The sequence below is a fragment of the Bombina bombina genome, chromosome 5 (assembly GCF_027579735.1).
Source record: "Bombina bombina isolate aBomBom1 chromosome 5, aBomBom1.pri, whole genome shotgun sequence".
Taxonomy (NCBI): Eukaryota; Metazoa; Chordata; class Amphibia; order Anura; family Bombinatoridae; genus Bombina; species Bombina bombina.
In genome coordinates this window covers 841,160,253-841,177,354 of record NC_069503.1, presented here as the reverse complement: position 1 = coordinate 841,177,354, position 17,102 = coordinate 841,160,253, and the positions used below count along the sequence as shown (strand labels likewise).

General features: G+C 41.3%; 1 protein-coding gene across 2 annotated transcripts in view; it reads right to left on the bottom strand.

Moving 5' to 3' along the window:
- MIB1 (MIB E3 ubiquitin protein ligase 1) overlaps window positions 1-17,102 on the bottom strand; it is a 476,845-nt gene that overhangs the window by 441,199 nt on the left and 18,544 nt on the right. For both annotated transcript variants that reach the window (XM_053714972.1, XM_053714973.1), the window contains exons 2-3: window positions 13,452-13,623; window positions 11,229-11,358 (exon numbers count right to left, since the gene is read on the bottom strand). In XM_053714972.1, coding sequence (XP_053570947.1) covers window positions 11,229-11,358; window positions 13,452-13,623 — 302 coding nt within the window. The remainder of the gene's footprint in view (window positions 1-11,228; window positions 11,359-13,451; window positions 13,624-17,102) is intronic.

Sequence of the window (17,102 nt, the reverse complement as noted above, 5' to 3'; positions counted from 1 at the left end):
AAGCGCATTGAATATTGCTTTCAATTCCAGAATATTGATTGGAAGTAGACACTTTACTTGAGTCCATACACCCTGCGCCTTCAGGGAATCCCAGACTGCACCCCAGCCCAGTAGGCTGGCGTCCGTTGTCACCATCACCCACGAGGGTCTGCGGAAACACGTCCCCTGGGACAGATGATCCGGCGACAACCACCAAAGAAGAGAGTCTCTGGTCTCTTGATCCAGAGTTATCTGAGGAGATAAATTTGCATAGTCCCCATTCCACTGTCCGAGCATGCACAGCTGCAGTGGTCTAAGATGAAAACGAGCAAACGGAATGATTTCCATTGCCGCTACCATTAATCCAATTACCTCCATACACTGAGCCACTGATAGCCGAGGATTGGACTGAAGGGCTCGGCAAGTATTTAGAATCTTTGATTTTCTGATCTCCATCAGAAATATCTTCATGGCTACCGAGTCTATCAGAGTTCCCAAGAAGGGAACCCTTGTCCGTGGAACTAGTGAACTCTTTTCTAGGTTCACCTTCCATCCGTAAGCTCTCAGAAAAGACAGCACTGTGTCTGTATGAGATTTCGTCAGATGATAACTTGACGCCTGAATCAAAATATCGTCCAGATAAAACACCACTGCTATGCCCCTCGGCCTGAGAACCGCCAGAAGGGACCCTAGAACCTTTGTGAAGATACTGGGTGCTGTGGCCAACCCGAAGGGAAGAGCCACGAACTGAAAATGTTTGTCCAGGAAGGCAAACCTTAGGAACTGATGATGATCCTTGTGAATAGGAATATGAAGGTATGCATCCTTCAAGTCCACGGAACTCTGAGAAACTTGTTTAGACTCTTGAGGTCTAAAATAGGTCTGAACGTTCCCTCTTTTTTTTCGAACTACGAAAAGATTTGAGTAAAATCCCTGTCCCTGTTATAGTCTTGGAACGGGACGAATTACTCCCATAGTGGAGAGGTCATTTACACAACGTAAGAATGCCTCTCTTTTTATCTGGTCTACAGACAATCGTGAAATTTCCCTCTTGGGAGAAAATCCTTGAACTCCAATTGATACCCGTGGGGTCCTGAACGTCTCTTGCCCAAGCCTGGGCAAAGAAAGAAAGTCTGCCCCCTACTAGATCCGGTCCCGGATCGGGGGCTGCCCCTTCATGCTGTCTTTGTAGCAGCAGCGGGCTTCTTGGGTTGTTTACCCTTGTTCCACGCCTGGTTAAGTCTCCAGACGGACGTGGACTGAGCAAAATTTCCTTCCTGCTTTGTGGAGGAAGAGGAAGCAGAGGGTACTCCTTTAAAATTTCAAAAGCAACGAAAATTATTTCGTTTACCCCTCATCTTAACAGACTTATCCTGAGGTAGAGCGTGACCTTTACCTCCAGTAATGTCAGAAATTATTACCTTCAACTCAGGTCCAAATAGGGTCTTCCCTTTGAAAGGAATAGCTAAGAGCTTTGATTTAGATGACACATCAGCAGACCACGATTTTAACCATAACGCTCTACAGGCCAAAATGGCAAATCCTGCATTTTACGCTGCCAACTTAGCAATTTGAAAGGCAGCATCTGTAATAAAAGAATTAGCTAGCTTGAGAGCCTTAATTCTATCTAAAATGTCCTCTAAAGGGGTCTCAACCTTCAGAGACTCTTCTAGAGCATCGAACCAAAAAGCTGCTGCAGTAGTAACTGGAACAATGCAAGCTGTTGGTTGTAAAAGGAAACCCTGATGAATAAATAATTTCTTTAGAAGACCCTCTAACTTGTTATCCATAGGGTCTTTGAAAGCACAGCTGTCTTCAATAGGTATAGTTGTACGCTTAGCCAGGGTAGAAATAGCTCCCTCCACCTTAGGGACCGACTGCCAAGAGTCCCGAATGGTGTCTGATATGGGATACATTTTCTTGAAATTAGGAGGAGGAGAGAACGGTATACCCGGTCTGTCCCATTCCTTTTTTATAATTTCTGAAATTCTTTTAGGAACCGGAAAAACATCAGTGTAAGTAGGTACCTCTAGATATTTTTACACAATTTCTCTGGTGGTATTACAATAGGGTCACAATCATCCAGAGTCGCTAAAACCTCCCGAAGTAACAGGCGGAGGTGTTCAAGCTTAAATTTAAAAGACATGACGTCCAAATCTGTCTGAGGTAACATACTTCCTGGGTCTGAAAGATCTCCCTCAGACAACAATTCCCTGACTCCCAACTCAGAGCCCTGTGAGGGTACATCGGAAATAGCCAACAAAGCATCAGAGGATTCAGTATTCACATTAATACCTGACCTACTGCGTTTACCCTGTAACACTGGTAACTTAGATAATACCTCTGTAAGGGTAGTTGACATAACTGCAGCCATATCCTGCAGAGTAAAAGAATTAGACTTACTTTAGGTACTTGGCGTCGCTTGTGTGGGCGTTAAAGGTTATGACACTTGGGGAGAATTAGATGGCATATCCTGATTCTCTTCAGACTGAGAATCATCCTTAGGCACACTTTCATTACCTAAAATATGCTTTTTAAATTGTAAGGCCCTTTCAGTACAAGAGGTACACAAAGTAAGAGGGGGTACCACAATGGCTTCTAAACACATAGAACAATTAGCTTCCTCAATGTCAGACATGTTGAACAGACTAGTAATAACCACAATAGTCGTAGATCACCTTATTTATTGACAAACAATTTTTTGAAAAATGTGTACTGCGCCTTTAAGAAATAAAAAGCGCACAATTATTTCTCAGACTGCCTAAAACGTTAAAAAACGCTACACAATTAAATATAGAGATTCAATTGGCCCAAAAATTATTGCACCCTAAAAGTAAAAGGTGAATTTACCCTCTAAGAGACATTTTAACCAAAAAAACAGAATTTATGTTTACCTGATAAATTTCTTTCTCCAACGGTGTGTCCGGTCCACGGCGTCATCCTTACTTGTGGGATATTCTCTTCCCCAACAGGAAATGGCAAAGAGCCCAGCAAAGCTGGTCACATGATCCCTCCTAGGCTCCGCCTACCCCAGTCATTCGACCGACGTTAAGGAGGAATAATAGCATAGGAGAAACCATATGGTACCGTGGTGACTGTAGTTAAAGAAAATAAATTATCAGACCTGATTAAAAAACCAGGGCGGGCCGTGGACCGGACACACCGTTGGAGAAAGAAATTTATCAGGTAAACATAAATTCTGTTTTCTCCAACATAGGTGTGTCCGGTCCACGGCGTCATCCTTACTTGTGGGAACCAATACCAAAGCTTTAGGACACGGATGAAGGGAGGGAGCAAATCAGGTCACCTAAATGGAAGGCACCCCGGCTTGCAAAACCTTTCTCCCAAAAATAGCCTCAGAAGAAGCAAAAGTATCAAACTTGTAAAATTTGGTAAAAGTGTGCAGTGAAGACCAAGTCGCTGCCCTACATATCTGATCAACAGAAGCCTCGTTCTTGAAGGCCCATGTGGAAGCCACAGCCCTAGTGGAATGAGCTGTGATTCTTTCGGGAGGCTGCCGTCCGGCAGTCTCGTAAGCCAATCTGATGATGCTTTTAATCCAAAAAGAGAGAGAGGTAGAAGTTGCTTTTTGACCTCTCCTTTTACCTGAATAAACAACAAACAAGGAAGATGTTTGTCTAAAATCCTTTGTAGCATCTAAATAGAATTTTAGAGCGCGAACAACATCCAAATTGTGCAACAAGCGTTCCTTCTTTGAAACTGGTTTCGGACACAGAGAAGGTACGATAATCTCCTGGTTAATGTTTTTGTTAGAAACAACTTTTGGAAGAAAACCAGGTTTAGTACGTAAAACCACCTTATCTGCATGGAACACCAGATAAGGAGGAGAACACTGCAGAGCAGATAATTCTGAAACTCTTCTAGCAGAAGAAATTGCAACTAAAAACAAAACTTTCCAAGATAATAACTTAATATCAACGGAATGTAAGGGTTCAAACGGAACCCCCTGAAGAACTGAAAGAACTAAATTGAGACTCCAAGGAGGAGTCAAAGGTTTGTAAACAGGCTTGATTCTAACCAGAGCCTGAACAAAGGCTTGAACATCTGGCACAGCTGCCAGTTTTTTGTGAAGTAACACCGACAAGGCAGAAATCTGTCCCTTCAGGGAACTTGCCGATAATCCTTTTTCCAATCCTTCTTGAAGGAAGGATAGAATCCTAGGAATCTTAACCTTGTCCCAAGGGAATCCTTTAGATTCACACCAACAGATATATTTTTTCCAAATTTTGTGGTAAATCTTTCTAGTTACAGGCTTTCTGGCCTGAACAAGAGTATCGATAACAGAATCTGAGAAACCTCGCTTCGATAAAATCAAGCGTTCAATCTCCAAGCAGTCAGCTGGAGTGAAACCAGATTCGGATGTTCGAACGGACCCTGAACAAGAAGGTCTCGTCTCAAAGGTAGCTTCCAAGGTGGAGCCGATGACATATTCACCAGATCTGCATACCAAGTCCTGCGTGGCCACGCAGGAGCTATCAAGATCACCGACGCCCTCTCCTGATTGATCCTGGCTACCAGCCTGGGGATGAGAGGAAACGGCGGGAACACATAAGCTAGTTTGAAGGTCCAAGGTGCTACTAGTGCATCCACTAGAGCCGCCTTGGGATCCCTGGATCTGGACCCGTAGCAAGGAACTTTGAAGTTCTGACGAGAGGCCATCAGATCCATGTCTGGAATGCCCCATAGTTGAGTGACTTGGGCAAAGATTTCCGGATGGAGTTCCCACTCCCCCGGATGCAATGTCTGACGACTCAGAAAATCCGCTTCCCAATTTTCCACTCCCGGGATGTGGATAGCAGACAGGTGGCAGGAGTGAGACTCCGCCCATAGAATAATCTTGGTCACTTCTTCCATCGCTAGGGAACTCCTTGTTCCCCCCTGATGGTTGATGTACGCAACAGTCGTCATGTTGTCTGATTGAAACCGTATGAACTTGGTCCTCGCTAGCTGAGGCCAAGCCTTGAGAGCATTGAATATCGCTCTCAGTTCCAGAATATTTATCGGTAGAAGAGATTCTTCCCGAGACCAAAGACCCTGAGCTTTCAGGGATCCCCAGACCGCGCCCCAGCCCATCAGACTGGCGTCGGTCGTGACAATGACCCACTCTGGTCTGCGGAATGTCATCCCTCGTGACAGGTTGTCCAGGGACAGCCACCAACGGAGTGAGTCTCTGGTCCTCTGATTTACTTGTATCTTTGGAGACAAGTCTGTATAGTCCCCATTCCACTGACTGAGCATGCACAGTTGTAATGGTCTTAGATGAATGCGCGCAAAAGGAACTATGTCCATTGCCGCTACCATCAACCCGATCACTTCCATGCACTGAGCTACGGAAGGAAGAGGAACGGAATGAAGTATTCGACAAGAGTCCAGAAGTTTTGTCTTTCTGGCCTCTGTTAGAAAAATCCTCATTTCTGAGGAGTCTATAATTGTTCCCAAGAAGGGAACCCTTGTTGACGGGGATAGAGAACTCTTTTCCACGTTCACTTTCCAGCCGTGCGATCTGAGAAAGGCCAGGACGATGTCCGTGTGAGCCTTTGCTCGAGGGAGGGACGACGCTTGAATCAGAATGTCGTCCAGGTAAGGTACTACTGCAATGCCCCTTGGTCTTAGCACCGCTAGAAGGGACCCTAGTACCTTTGTGAAAATCCTTGGAGCAGTGGCTAATCCGAAAGGAAGCGCCACGAACTGGTAATGTTTGTCCAGGAATGCAAACCTTAGGAACCGATGATGTTCCTTGTGGATAGGAATATGTAGATACGCATCCTTTAAATCCACCGTGGTCATGAATTGACCTTCCTGGATGGAAGGAAGGATAGTTCGAATGGTTTCCATCTTGAACGATGGGACCTTGAGAAATTTGTTTAAGATCTTGAGATCTAGGATTGGTCTGAACGTTCCCTCTTTTTTGGGAACTATGAACAGATTGGAGTAGAACCCCATCCCTTGTTCTCTCAATGGAACAGGATGAATCACTCCCATTTTTAACAGGTCTTCTACACAATGTAAGAACGCCTGTCTTTTTATGTGGTCTGAAGACAACTGAGACCTGTGGAACCTCCCCCTTGGGGGAAGTCCCTTGAATTCCAGAAGATAACCCTGGGAGACTATTTCTAGCGCCCAAGGATCCAGAACATCTCTTGCCCAAGCCTGAGCGAAGAGAGAGAGTCTGCCCCCCACCAGATCCGGTCCCGGATCGGGGGCCGATATTTCATGCTGTCTTGGTAGCAGTGGCAGGTTTCTTGGCCTGCTTTCCCTTGTTCCAGCCTTGCATTGGTCTCCAAGCTGGCTTGGCCTGAGAAGTATTACCCTCTTGCTTAGAGGACGTAGCACCTTGGGCTGGTCCGTTTTTACGAAAGGGACGAAAATTAGGTCTATTTTTTGCCTTGAAAGGCCGATCCTGAGGAAGGGCATGGCCCTTACCCCCAGTGATATCAGAGATAATCTCTTTCAAGTCAGGACCAAACAGCGTTTTCCCCTTGAAAGGAATGTTTAGTAGCTTGTTCTCGGAAGACGCATCAGCCGACCAAGATTTCAACCAAAGCGCTCTGCGCGCCACAATAGCAAACCCAGAATTCTTAGCCGCTAACTTAGCCAATTGCAAAGAGGCGTCTAGAGTGAAAGAATTAGCCAATTTGAGAGCATTGACTCTGTCCATAATCTCCTCATAAGGAGGAGAGTCACTATCGAGCACCTTAATCAGTTCATCAAACCAGAAATATGCGGCTGTAGTGACAGGGACAATGCATGAAATGGGTTGTAGAAGGTAACCCTGCTGAACAAACATCTTTTTAAGCAAACCTTCTAATTTTTTATCCATAGGATCTTTGAAAGCACAACTATCCTCTATGGGAATAGTGGTGCGTTTGTTTAAAGTAGAAACCGCTCCCTCGACCTTGGGGACTGACTGCCATAAGTCCTTTCTGGGGTCGACCATAGGAAACAATTTTTTAAATATGGGGGGAGGGACGAAAGGAATACCGGGCCTTTCCCATTCTTTATTAACAATGTCCGCCACCCGCTTGGGTATAGGAAAAGCTTCTGGGAGCCCCGGCACCTCTAGGAACTTGTCCATTTTACATAGTTTCTCTGGGATGACCAAATTTTCACAATCATCCAGAGTGGATAATACCTCCTTAAGCAAAATGCGGAGATGTTCCAATTTAAATTTAAAAGTAATCACATCAGATTCAGCCTGCTGAGAAATGTTCCCTAAATCAGTAATTTCTCCCTCAGACAAAACCTCCCTGGCCCCCTCAGATTGGGTTAGGGGCCCTTCAGAGATATTAATATCAGCGTCGTCATGCTCTTCAGTAACTAAAACAGAGCATCCACGCTTACGCTGACAAGGGTTCATTTTGGCTAAAATGTTTTTGACAGAATTATCCATTACAGCCGTTAATTGTTGCATAGTAAGGAGTATTGGCGCGCTAGATGTACTAGGGGCCTCCTGAGTGGGCAAGACTCGTGTAGACGAAGGAGGGAATGATGCAGTACCATGCTTACTCCCCTCACTTGAGGAATCATCTTGGGCATCATTGTCATTATCACATAAATCACATTTATTTAAATGAATAGGAATTCTGGCTTCCCCACATTCAGAACACAGTCTATCTGGTAGTTCAGACATGTTAAACAGGCATAAACTTGATAAGAAAGTACAAAAAACGTTTTGAAATAAAACCGTTACTGTCACTTTAAATTTTAAACTGAACACACTTTATTACTGCAATTGCGAAAAAACATGAAGGAATTGTTCAAAATTCACCAAACTTTCACCACAGTGTCTTAAAGCCTTGAAAATATTGCACACCAATTTTGGAAGCTTTAACCCTTAAAATAACGGAACCGGAGCCGTTTTAAGCTTTAACCCCTTTACAGTCCCTGGTATCTGCTTTGCTGAGACCCAACCAAACCCAAAGGGGAATACGATACCAAATGACGCCTTCAGAAGTCTTTTATAAGTATCAGAGCTCCTCTCACATGCGACTGCATGCCATGCCTCTCAAAAACAAGTGCGCAACACCGGCGCGAAAATGAGACTCTGCCTATGCTTTGGGAAAGCCCCTAAAGAATAAGGTGTCTAAAACAGTGCCTGCCGATATTATTATATCAAAATACCCAGAATAAATGATTCCTCAAGGCTAAATAAGTGTTAATATCAATCGATTTAGCCCAAAAAAGGTCTACAGTCTAAATAAGCCCTTGTGAAGCCCTTATTTACAATCGTAATAAACATGGCTTACCGGATCCCATAGGGAAAATGACAGCTTCCAGCATTACATCGTCTTGTTAGAATGTGTCATACCTCAAGCAGCAAGAGACTGCACACTGTTCCCCCAACTGAAGTTAATTCCTCTCAACAGTCCTGTGTGGAACAGCCATGGATTTTAGTTACGGTTGCTAAAATCATTTTCCTCATACAAACAGAATTCTTCATCTCTTTTCTGTTTCTGAGTAAATAGTACGTACCAGCACTATTTGAAAATAACAAACTCTTGATTGAATAATGAAACACTACAGTTAAACACTAAAAAACTCTAAGCCATCTCCGTGGAGATGTTGCCTGTACAACGGCAAAGAGAATGACTGGGGTAGGCGGAGCCTAGGAGGGATCATGTGACCAGCTTTGCTGGGCTCTTTGCCATTTCCTGTTGGGGAAGAGAATATCCCACAAGTAAGGATGACGCCGTGGACCGGACACACCTATGTTGGAGAAATATGTTTTGACAGAAAAAATGACCCCTGCACCTCGCCACAGCTCTGCTGTGGCGCCTACCTTCCCCCAGGGTACTGCAAAATGACTCAACAACGATCCGGTGAACAGAACACAAGTTTAGGCCCCACCGGAGCTAATGCCTGCTGCCTTCTCAGTCAGAGTAAACTGCACGTCTAAGCGCGCAAAATAGGCCCCGCCCATCATGGACGTCGTCCTAACACTCTGTCTAACCGCATGGGAAGCGGTTTTGAAAAATAAGCCATGTGGTCCCCTTAGAATCTCTTAATAAAAACTGCAGCCCTACTGACTGAAATAAAATATAAAATGTCAAGCTGCCTCCCAGTGTCCAGCCCAATACAGTGTCAAAGCAATATATATATAAACACAGGATCTTCAGTAACACCCTCAGTGTACAGGTCTACTGCTTACTCCTTCCCTTGCAGGAAAAAAATGTCAGCCAGTTCTGATATACAAAGTCTCCTCAGAAATAAAAGACTGAACATACCTCAATGCTGCTTGTAGCATGACACCGTTCTCCCCACTGAAGATTTCTCTTGCACTACCTTCAGAAGCTCTGTGGGAACCAACATGGATCTTAGTTACATCTGCTAAGATCATCAACCTCAGGGAAGAAATCTTCTTCATTTCATATCTCCCTGAGGAAAATAGTACTCACTGGTAGCATTTAAAATAAAAAACTTCTTGATTGAAGAATCTAAAACTAACATCTCGCTTTACCTCTTCCTATTACTAACACAGTCAAAGAGAATGACTGGGGGTGAAGGGAAGGGAGGAGCTATATATACAGCTCTGCTGTGGTGCTCTTTGCCACTTCCTGTTAGCAGGAGGTTAATATCCCACAAGTAAGGATGAAATCCGTGGACTCGTCGTATCTTGTAGAAGAAAAGTATTTAGTGTTTAATGTTCCTTAAAGCTGTCAAAACACAAATTATTTACATAATATAACAAATTACTTTAATGATGATTTGTGCAACAAATGATTTTTTAAAATGAATACTGCTAACTTAGCTTAATATTGGATTACATTTAAGCCAGATCTTATGCCCATTATATAGGGCCTGAGGAGAACACTGAAAGTATACAGTACATTTTTATTACATAGTTACTTTACATTTCCTAGTCTATCTCCTTGCGTCAGCCATGCAACAGTGATTTAACCACCGCAAGCACTGCCGCTCCAAAGCAGAAAATAGACAGGGACTGGTAGGTTGTGCAACTGCTACTCCTGATTAGTGTTCTGCTTGGGGCTTTAATGCTTGTAGCTTAAAGTGAAGGTAAACTTTGATGAATGAAAGCCCCGTTTTTAAAAAATTCTATTAAAATCAGGGGCACTTTCATTCATCACAGTTTAGAAAGCAGCCCTTTTGTTTAAAAACGGGCACTTTCATTCATCAAAGTTTAGAAAGCAGCCGTTTGGTTTAAAAACTTACCTTTCTTCTTTTCACAGCCAGAACAGCTTACCCCACCCGGAGATCCTCTCTTCACACGTCAACAATGACTAATCTGGCTTCCTCCAATCACGGCTTCCCCCCCAGGGGAGTCATTGCCTGAGGCCATGCCGTGATTGGAGGAAGCCGGATTAGTCATATAGCAATGCACATGGTTGAGCCAATCTATGTGCAGCCACCAATCAGCAGCTACCAAGCCTATCTAGACATGCGCAAAGAATATCAAATGAATGAAGCAAAATTAGATAATAAAAGTAAATTAGAAAGTTGTTTAAAATTGTACGCTCTTTCTAAATCATGAAAGAAAGAAATTGGGTTTCATGTCTCTTTAACCTATAAAAAAATAAAAAAGAAAAAAGAAATATGACATGCTCTAACAATTGTTTTGCATTAGAATGTGCATGAACTTTGCTGATCTTAGCTTTAATTTTTAATACTGAATATTTACTTTATGCTAAAAGGACTGATAGGCTTTTAAAGAGCTAAAATGTCTTAGTTACATTTTAGACACAATAAACTCAACAAATGTCTAGTCACAGTATAGTGCATATTAAAAAGTTCTGACTGTACATATTTCTGTGCTTATACCAGCATTAATAGTTAGAAATGCTCCCCAGTCAGCACCTGTGGGTAAATACAGAGCTTGTGCATGCAGCACTGTATGTTGTTCACCCTCAGCATACTACTGAATTCCATGTCCATTTAACCCTTGCACTACAGACAGCAACATGTGTCATGTCTTCATATATTCTAATAATGCAGTTATTTCTGTTGTAAAGAAATAGAAAAAAATAACTACAAATTATAATATTAATATTGGTAGGGAGCAAAAAAAAATCACTGTTGGCAGGAAGTTTATACTAAATGGAGAAAAGCAGGAGTGTGTTATGGAGGGAAGAGAGCTTTAGAAAGGACGAGGAAAAAGGAAGCACAGATCTGTAGGACAAATTATATAGCAAAGTCAGTGTACAAAAGGTAGAGAAAAGATACAGATAAAGCCAGTTAATGCACAAGCAGGATTCAATGAGTACATAGCTTACCTTCCCTCTCCTTCCATTGCCGCCATCTTGATCCTCCCACTGCCAATCTACGCCACGAACCACCCTAGCACCAGCAAATATTCCCCTTGCTGTAATCTTCTTAGACTTTCTACGAGATTCCAAAAGTACTCTAAAATATACAAATAATAATAATTATTAATTGGTACTAAACCTATAATTGTGCTGACACGATCACCTCCTGTTTAGCCTATGAAGGGGTTTATTTTTGGCAGTTACACATGTACGCCACCTTTGACTGACTAACATTTGCAAAGCATTATTTATTTATTTATTAAATATTTTACCAGGAAGGATACATTGAGATTTCTCTCGGTTTCAAGTATGTCAAACAGTTTTCAAGTATGTCAAACAGTCAAACATATTGGGCCCATTTATTAAGCTGTGGCTGCAGCTTCGGACCTTAAATGGGACATGAAACCCAATTTTTTTCTCTTTTATGATTCAGATAGAGAATACAAGTTTAAAAAAAGTTTCCAATTTTCTTCTATTATCAAATTTCTGTCATTCCCATAGTATTCTTTGTTGAAGAGATACATAGGTAGGGGTCTGGAAAACTACATGACAGTAAATAGTGCTGCCATCTAATTCTCTTGCTAATTTATAACTTTGCTGCAAAACTGCTGCAGACACGTGCACACTCCTGAACTTACCTTCCTGCTTTTCAAAAAAGGATAACAAAAAAAAATTGACAATAGAAGTAAATTGGAAAGTTGTTTAAAATGGTATGTTCTATCTGAAGCATGAAATAATTGTTTTGGTTTTATGTCCCTTTAAGCATTTCAAACTCGCTAGTTAAGTAGCCTCCTAAAGTGTGGTAGAGTTAAATCATCCCGATCCAATCAGGAATATTAACAGCCTTCCCTAGTCCGCCCGGCTTTTAATAAGTGGAGCCCATAGTTTCTGTTCCAACAACAGTGCAGTAATAAAATGCTCTAGCACATTACAGCATTTCATTATTGCTCATTTAAAGGGACAGTCTAGTCAGAATTAAACTTTCATGATTCAGATAGGGCATGCAATTTTAAACAACTTTCCCATTTACTTTTATCACCAAATTTGCTTAGTTCACTTGGTATTCTTTGTTGAAAACTACACCTTGATAGGCTCATATGCTATTTTCTAAGCCCTTGAAGGACGCCTCATCATTTTGACAGTTTTTCACAGCTAGACAGCACTAGTTCATATGTGCCATATAGATAACATTGGGCTCACTCACATGGAGTTATTTATAAGTCACTACTGACTGGCTAAAAGTCTGTCAAAAGAACTGAGATAAGGGGGCAGTCTGCAGAGGCTTAGTTAAAAGGTAATCACGGAGGTTAAAAAGTGTATTCAAAACTAGGGAATGGGTAGTAAAGGGATTATCTATCTTTTTAAAGTGCCATAAAACAGGTTGAGATCTGTGCATATCCTAAAATGGCTAATTAAAATAGTTTGCATAAAAAAATAGTTTGAAAATTGCCGACAAGTATTTAAAAATAATTTTCAAAAATAAGCAAAATTACATAGCTAAGCTGCCTGGAGCAGCTAACTCCACCCCTCTTATCAGTGTTTAGACACAGGCATTGTATTTCAACTGAGTTCACAGCTTCTAGGCATGCTCCAGCAGATAATCCCTACTCGCGTATGCATTCTAAAAGAACAATAAACATAGATACAGCCATAAAAGGAATTGGGGGGGGGAGTTAGAGCTTTATAATTCAGAAACTAAAAAGAAAGGGTTAATGGTAAAGTAATTAAAGTACATATTATATTGTCTCTATCCCAACTTGTTTTATGTCCCTTTAAACAATAAAAATGCTGGAGTAGACTGTCCCTTTAAGTGTCTTTAAAAGCAAACAAAAAACTGATCAAGCCTTGGATTATAAAAGTTTAGGCACTCATACAATATTAAAATTCATTATTGTATAAGGCGAAGAACAAGGCTGTTGTGTTTATACCTCCAGTTTTATCACTGCTACTATATATGATGACTTTCTGCATAGCTCCTTCATTTAAATTCCTCAAATATTGTTTTTATCTCCCCCTGTAAAATTAAGCTCAACTTTTTTCAGAACATTTTTGACTAATCCGGAAGAAACATGTTCATTTGTGGTGAGTATCTTGAAGGTTCCTAATTTAAATTTAAATAAATAAAGCACACATCAACTGCAAATTATTTGGAAAAACACAAGAGTAACACAGTGACCAAGAGCCCCTTACCGTTCACTTCCTGGGGTTGTGATCCTGTAAAATCGATGTCTAAGGTGATGTTTGTCTCCATGATAGCACACAGTGCACAAATCATAGTTGGTACACTCTGCACATTTCCAGCGGATTCCAATTATAGGCTGCTGGCGACAAGTGTCACACATAGTCCCATCATGTTTGATGCCTTTAAAAATGTACAGAAATAAACATGAAGTATTTTCTTTATAACATTTATGGTTATTAATGGATAATAATAATAATAATAATAATAATAATAATGGATAAAATCAGCAAATACATGGTTAAGGAAATATATTATGGTTAAAATATTGTGTGTTTTTAAAACAATTGAGTAAATGTTGCTAAAATAAAAGTATTTTTTAAGACTAAACAAACAAATCTAAGATCAATGCTTTTAACTCCAATACATTCCATGTATTGCTGTGACTGTATTATGGAAAAATTATTAAACTGCACCAGCAAATGAATGTTTAGTAGAACAGCGATTCCATAACTAACTTGTCATGAAATATTGGTAAATCACAGCACAATGAAGTCATGTGTGTGTGTGAAAGCATTGTGTTTACACTAGAAGTCTAGAATGTACCTTTAAAGAGACATTACATGAGGGCGGAGTTTGACCGCAGACGGAGATGGAAGCATAACTGCTTAGCTCCGTGCATGATAATATAAAAAGGGGATTTTAAACCTGCAAAAGATGACCAAACTGCCATAGGCAGGTAGAGACAGACCTCCAGGATAATCGGAAGGTGACATTGAAACTTTTAGTGATCGCAACCAAGAATAAACATGGGACACAGCAAAGAGGCCGTTCTGAGAGCAGCTAGAGGCAGCGCCATCTTGCCGGACCACGTGGAGTAGCGCTTCGGTAACGAAAGCAGCAAGTCAGCGCAAATACACTACAAACTCCACGGAGGTAATATGTAAAATCCTGGCTAGTCATATGTGAAGATAGAGGCGGCAGGGCTGTTTGAAAGATACCGGGGAAGGGAAAGGGGATTCCCCACATTATCCACATTAACAGACACGCTGTCACCCTACCCTGATGACAGAATTACTAAGCAGAATAACGGAATGGAAATAAATCCTTCTCCTGGCATTAGAAGCTCCCTTATTTGAAGCGGAACCCAAATGGTGATTACTTTAACACTGTGATTGCGGCTAGGAGGAAAATATAACAGGCTGCAAGGGACCAAAATTATATATGAGCAAATACAGCCCACACTGGCTATAACAGAAGTTTGGAACACACTATAAATGCTGGGATCTGATCTTAGGAACTCTGTTTAAAGATACAGACACCCCAATTATATTTACACAGCCACCATTTCACACATTATACTATATAAGGGGACAGTTTGCTTCACTATTGAAGTAAATTCTTGGCCCATACACAATGGCGGCCAGAAAGATGAACAAACCATCTGCAGCAGGAAAATCGGCAGCGGCCAGTTTATTTTTTAAATCTTCCAAGGGGGAGAAAGCAATAGCACCCCAAGATCTAGAACAAGAGGAGGAGTCAGATGTAGAACAGGGGACACAGGTCAGCACTGACGACACCACACCGGTCACGAAAGCAGATATTCTGGCCCTAGTCTCAAAAACGGACATAGACAAGAACTTTGAAAAAATGTGGCATAAGATGGATTCCTTTCAAACCACCATCACCAACAGTCTAGCGGAATTAAAACATGAGATGCTTGACTTAGGCACCAGAGTGTCCGCTTTAGAGGACAATGAAAACAATGTAGAGGAGATGGTGACCACATTAGCACAAAAGTCACAAGATCATCAACAAGAACTAGATACTCTCCAGGATAAACTGGAAGATCTAGAGAACCGCTCACGCCGAAGCAACCTGAGAATCAAAGGAGTCCCAGAGAGCATAACACAGTCTGATCTGCAGAATTACCTAAAGCAATTATTTAAGGCAATCACAGGGTGTACAGAAGAAGACTCTTTTCAGATAGAAAGGGCACACAGGGCCCTTAAGGCAAAACCAAAGGGAGACTACCCCCCCCGTGATGTAATAGTTAAATTGCTCCGATTCCCAGAAAAAGAAGCCATTCTTCAAGCTTCAAGAAAGAGTCCTACTTTCAAATACCAAGGTGTGGTAGTACAATTCTATCAAGATCTATGCGTACGTACTTTACAACGGAGAGGTGCACTCAGACCTCTCACCTCATTGCTCAGAAAAAATCAAATAACTTATCGTTGGGGATTCCCTTTTGCATTATACATCCTCCACGAGGGGAAAACTCTGACAATAAAGGACAGACAAGACATCCCAGAAATATGCTCATATATTGGATTAGATACACCAGATCTACCTAAAGAAAATGGCGACCCCGAAGAGGAGCGACACCCCCGAGGTGAAGACAACAATAAAAGAGCAAAGTGGACTAAAGTAGCAAAGAAGAAACCAAAATGACATCAGAAAGAAAAGGGGACTGATGCTTAGCCTACTGCCGTATCCTCAGGCCTTTCGGAATGACAAGTAACAGATAAGTATTTAAAGTGATGTTTGGTTAATAATTGTACATGCTTTAAAGACTGTCAAATGGCTACGGGACTCTAGAAAGATCATAAGAGGGATTAAGTAAGCCATGCTGTCATAAGACTGGACACTAAGAAAGGTCTTCAGGACTCACACCATGATAGAGTCAGGTTGAAATAACCTTTGTTATTATAGCTTAATCTATATAATACTACTATCCTGCACGTAGTATTTAACAGTTTTTTTTTTTCTCTCTCTATTACTTTTCATCTTATTTCCTGTGTTAGTATGATATATAAGGAAACCAAGAGTAATATGCAGGCGTTAAGCCTAGTTAAATATTGTTATGAGTTCAAACTGTTCAAAATTTCTGTGTGTTGTTCTTTCTATGTGGTCAACTGGGTTACCGATTTTTTAATGAAACTATGTCAGTCTAAGATAACGAAACATATGGTATGGTTTAAGAGATTGAAAATTTTTACCATTGTATGCAATGTCCTCCACACTTACTATTCTCTCGCATAATGTGAGAGGCCTAAACACAAATGTCAAACGTAAAATAGCCCTTACTCAATATTTACGACTGAAAGCCAAGATTATTTTCCTTCAGGAAACTCATTTCACACAAACATTAACCCCAAACTTCTGGCATAAGTCCTTTCCCACACACTTCCACTCCACCATTGATCAAAAAAAAAGAGGGGTTACTATTCTCATTCACTCATCCCTGGATTTTGTAAAAGAAGAAGTTATAACTGACCCAGAAGGTAGATTTCTTATAGTTAGGGGAAGAATACACAACACGAAGGTTACACTCTGCAATGTTTATGCCCCGAATGAGCAACAACACTCCTTTTTTAAAATGATCTCTCATCACCTCACTCAATGGTCCCAATCCAGAACAATCATAGCTGGAGACTTTAATATTTCTTTGCCATCACATAAAAGGAACACAGGGCAAACATTTACAAAGAAACAACAGAGACAAAGCTCGATTGCCAAATCAGTGAAAGATTCATTAGACTTACACAACTTAGTGGACACTTGGGAGATACTCTACGGTCAAACGTCAGACCACACTTTCTACTCACATGCACACAAGACGTACACTAGACTAGATTATGTGATGATTAGCCAGATCATGA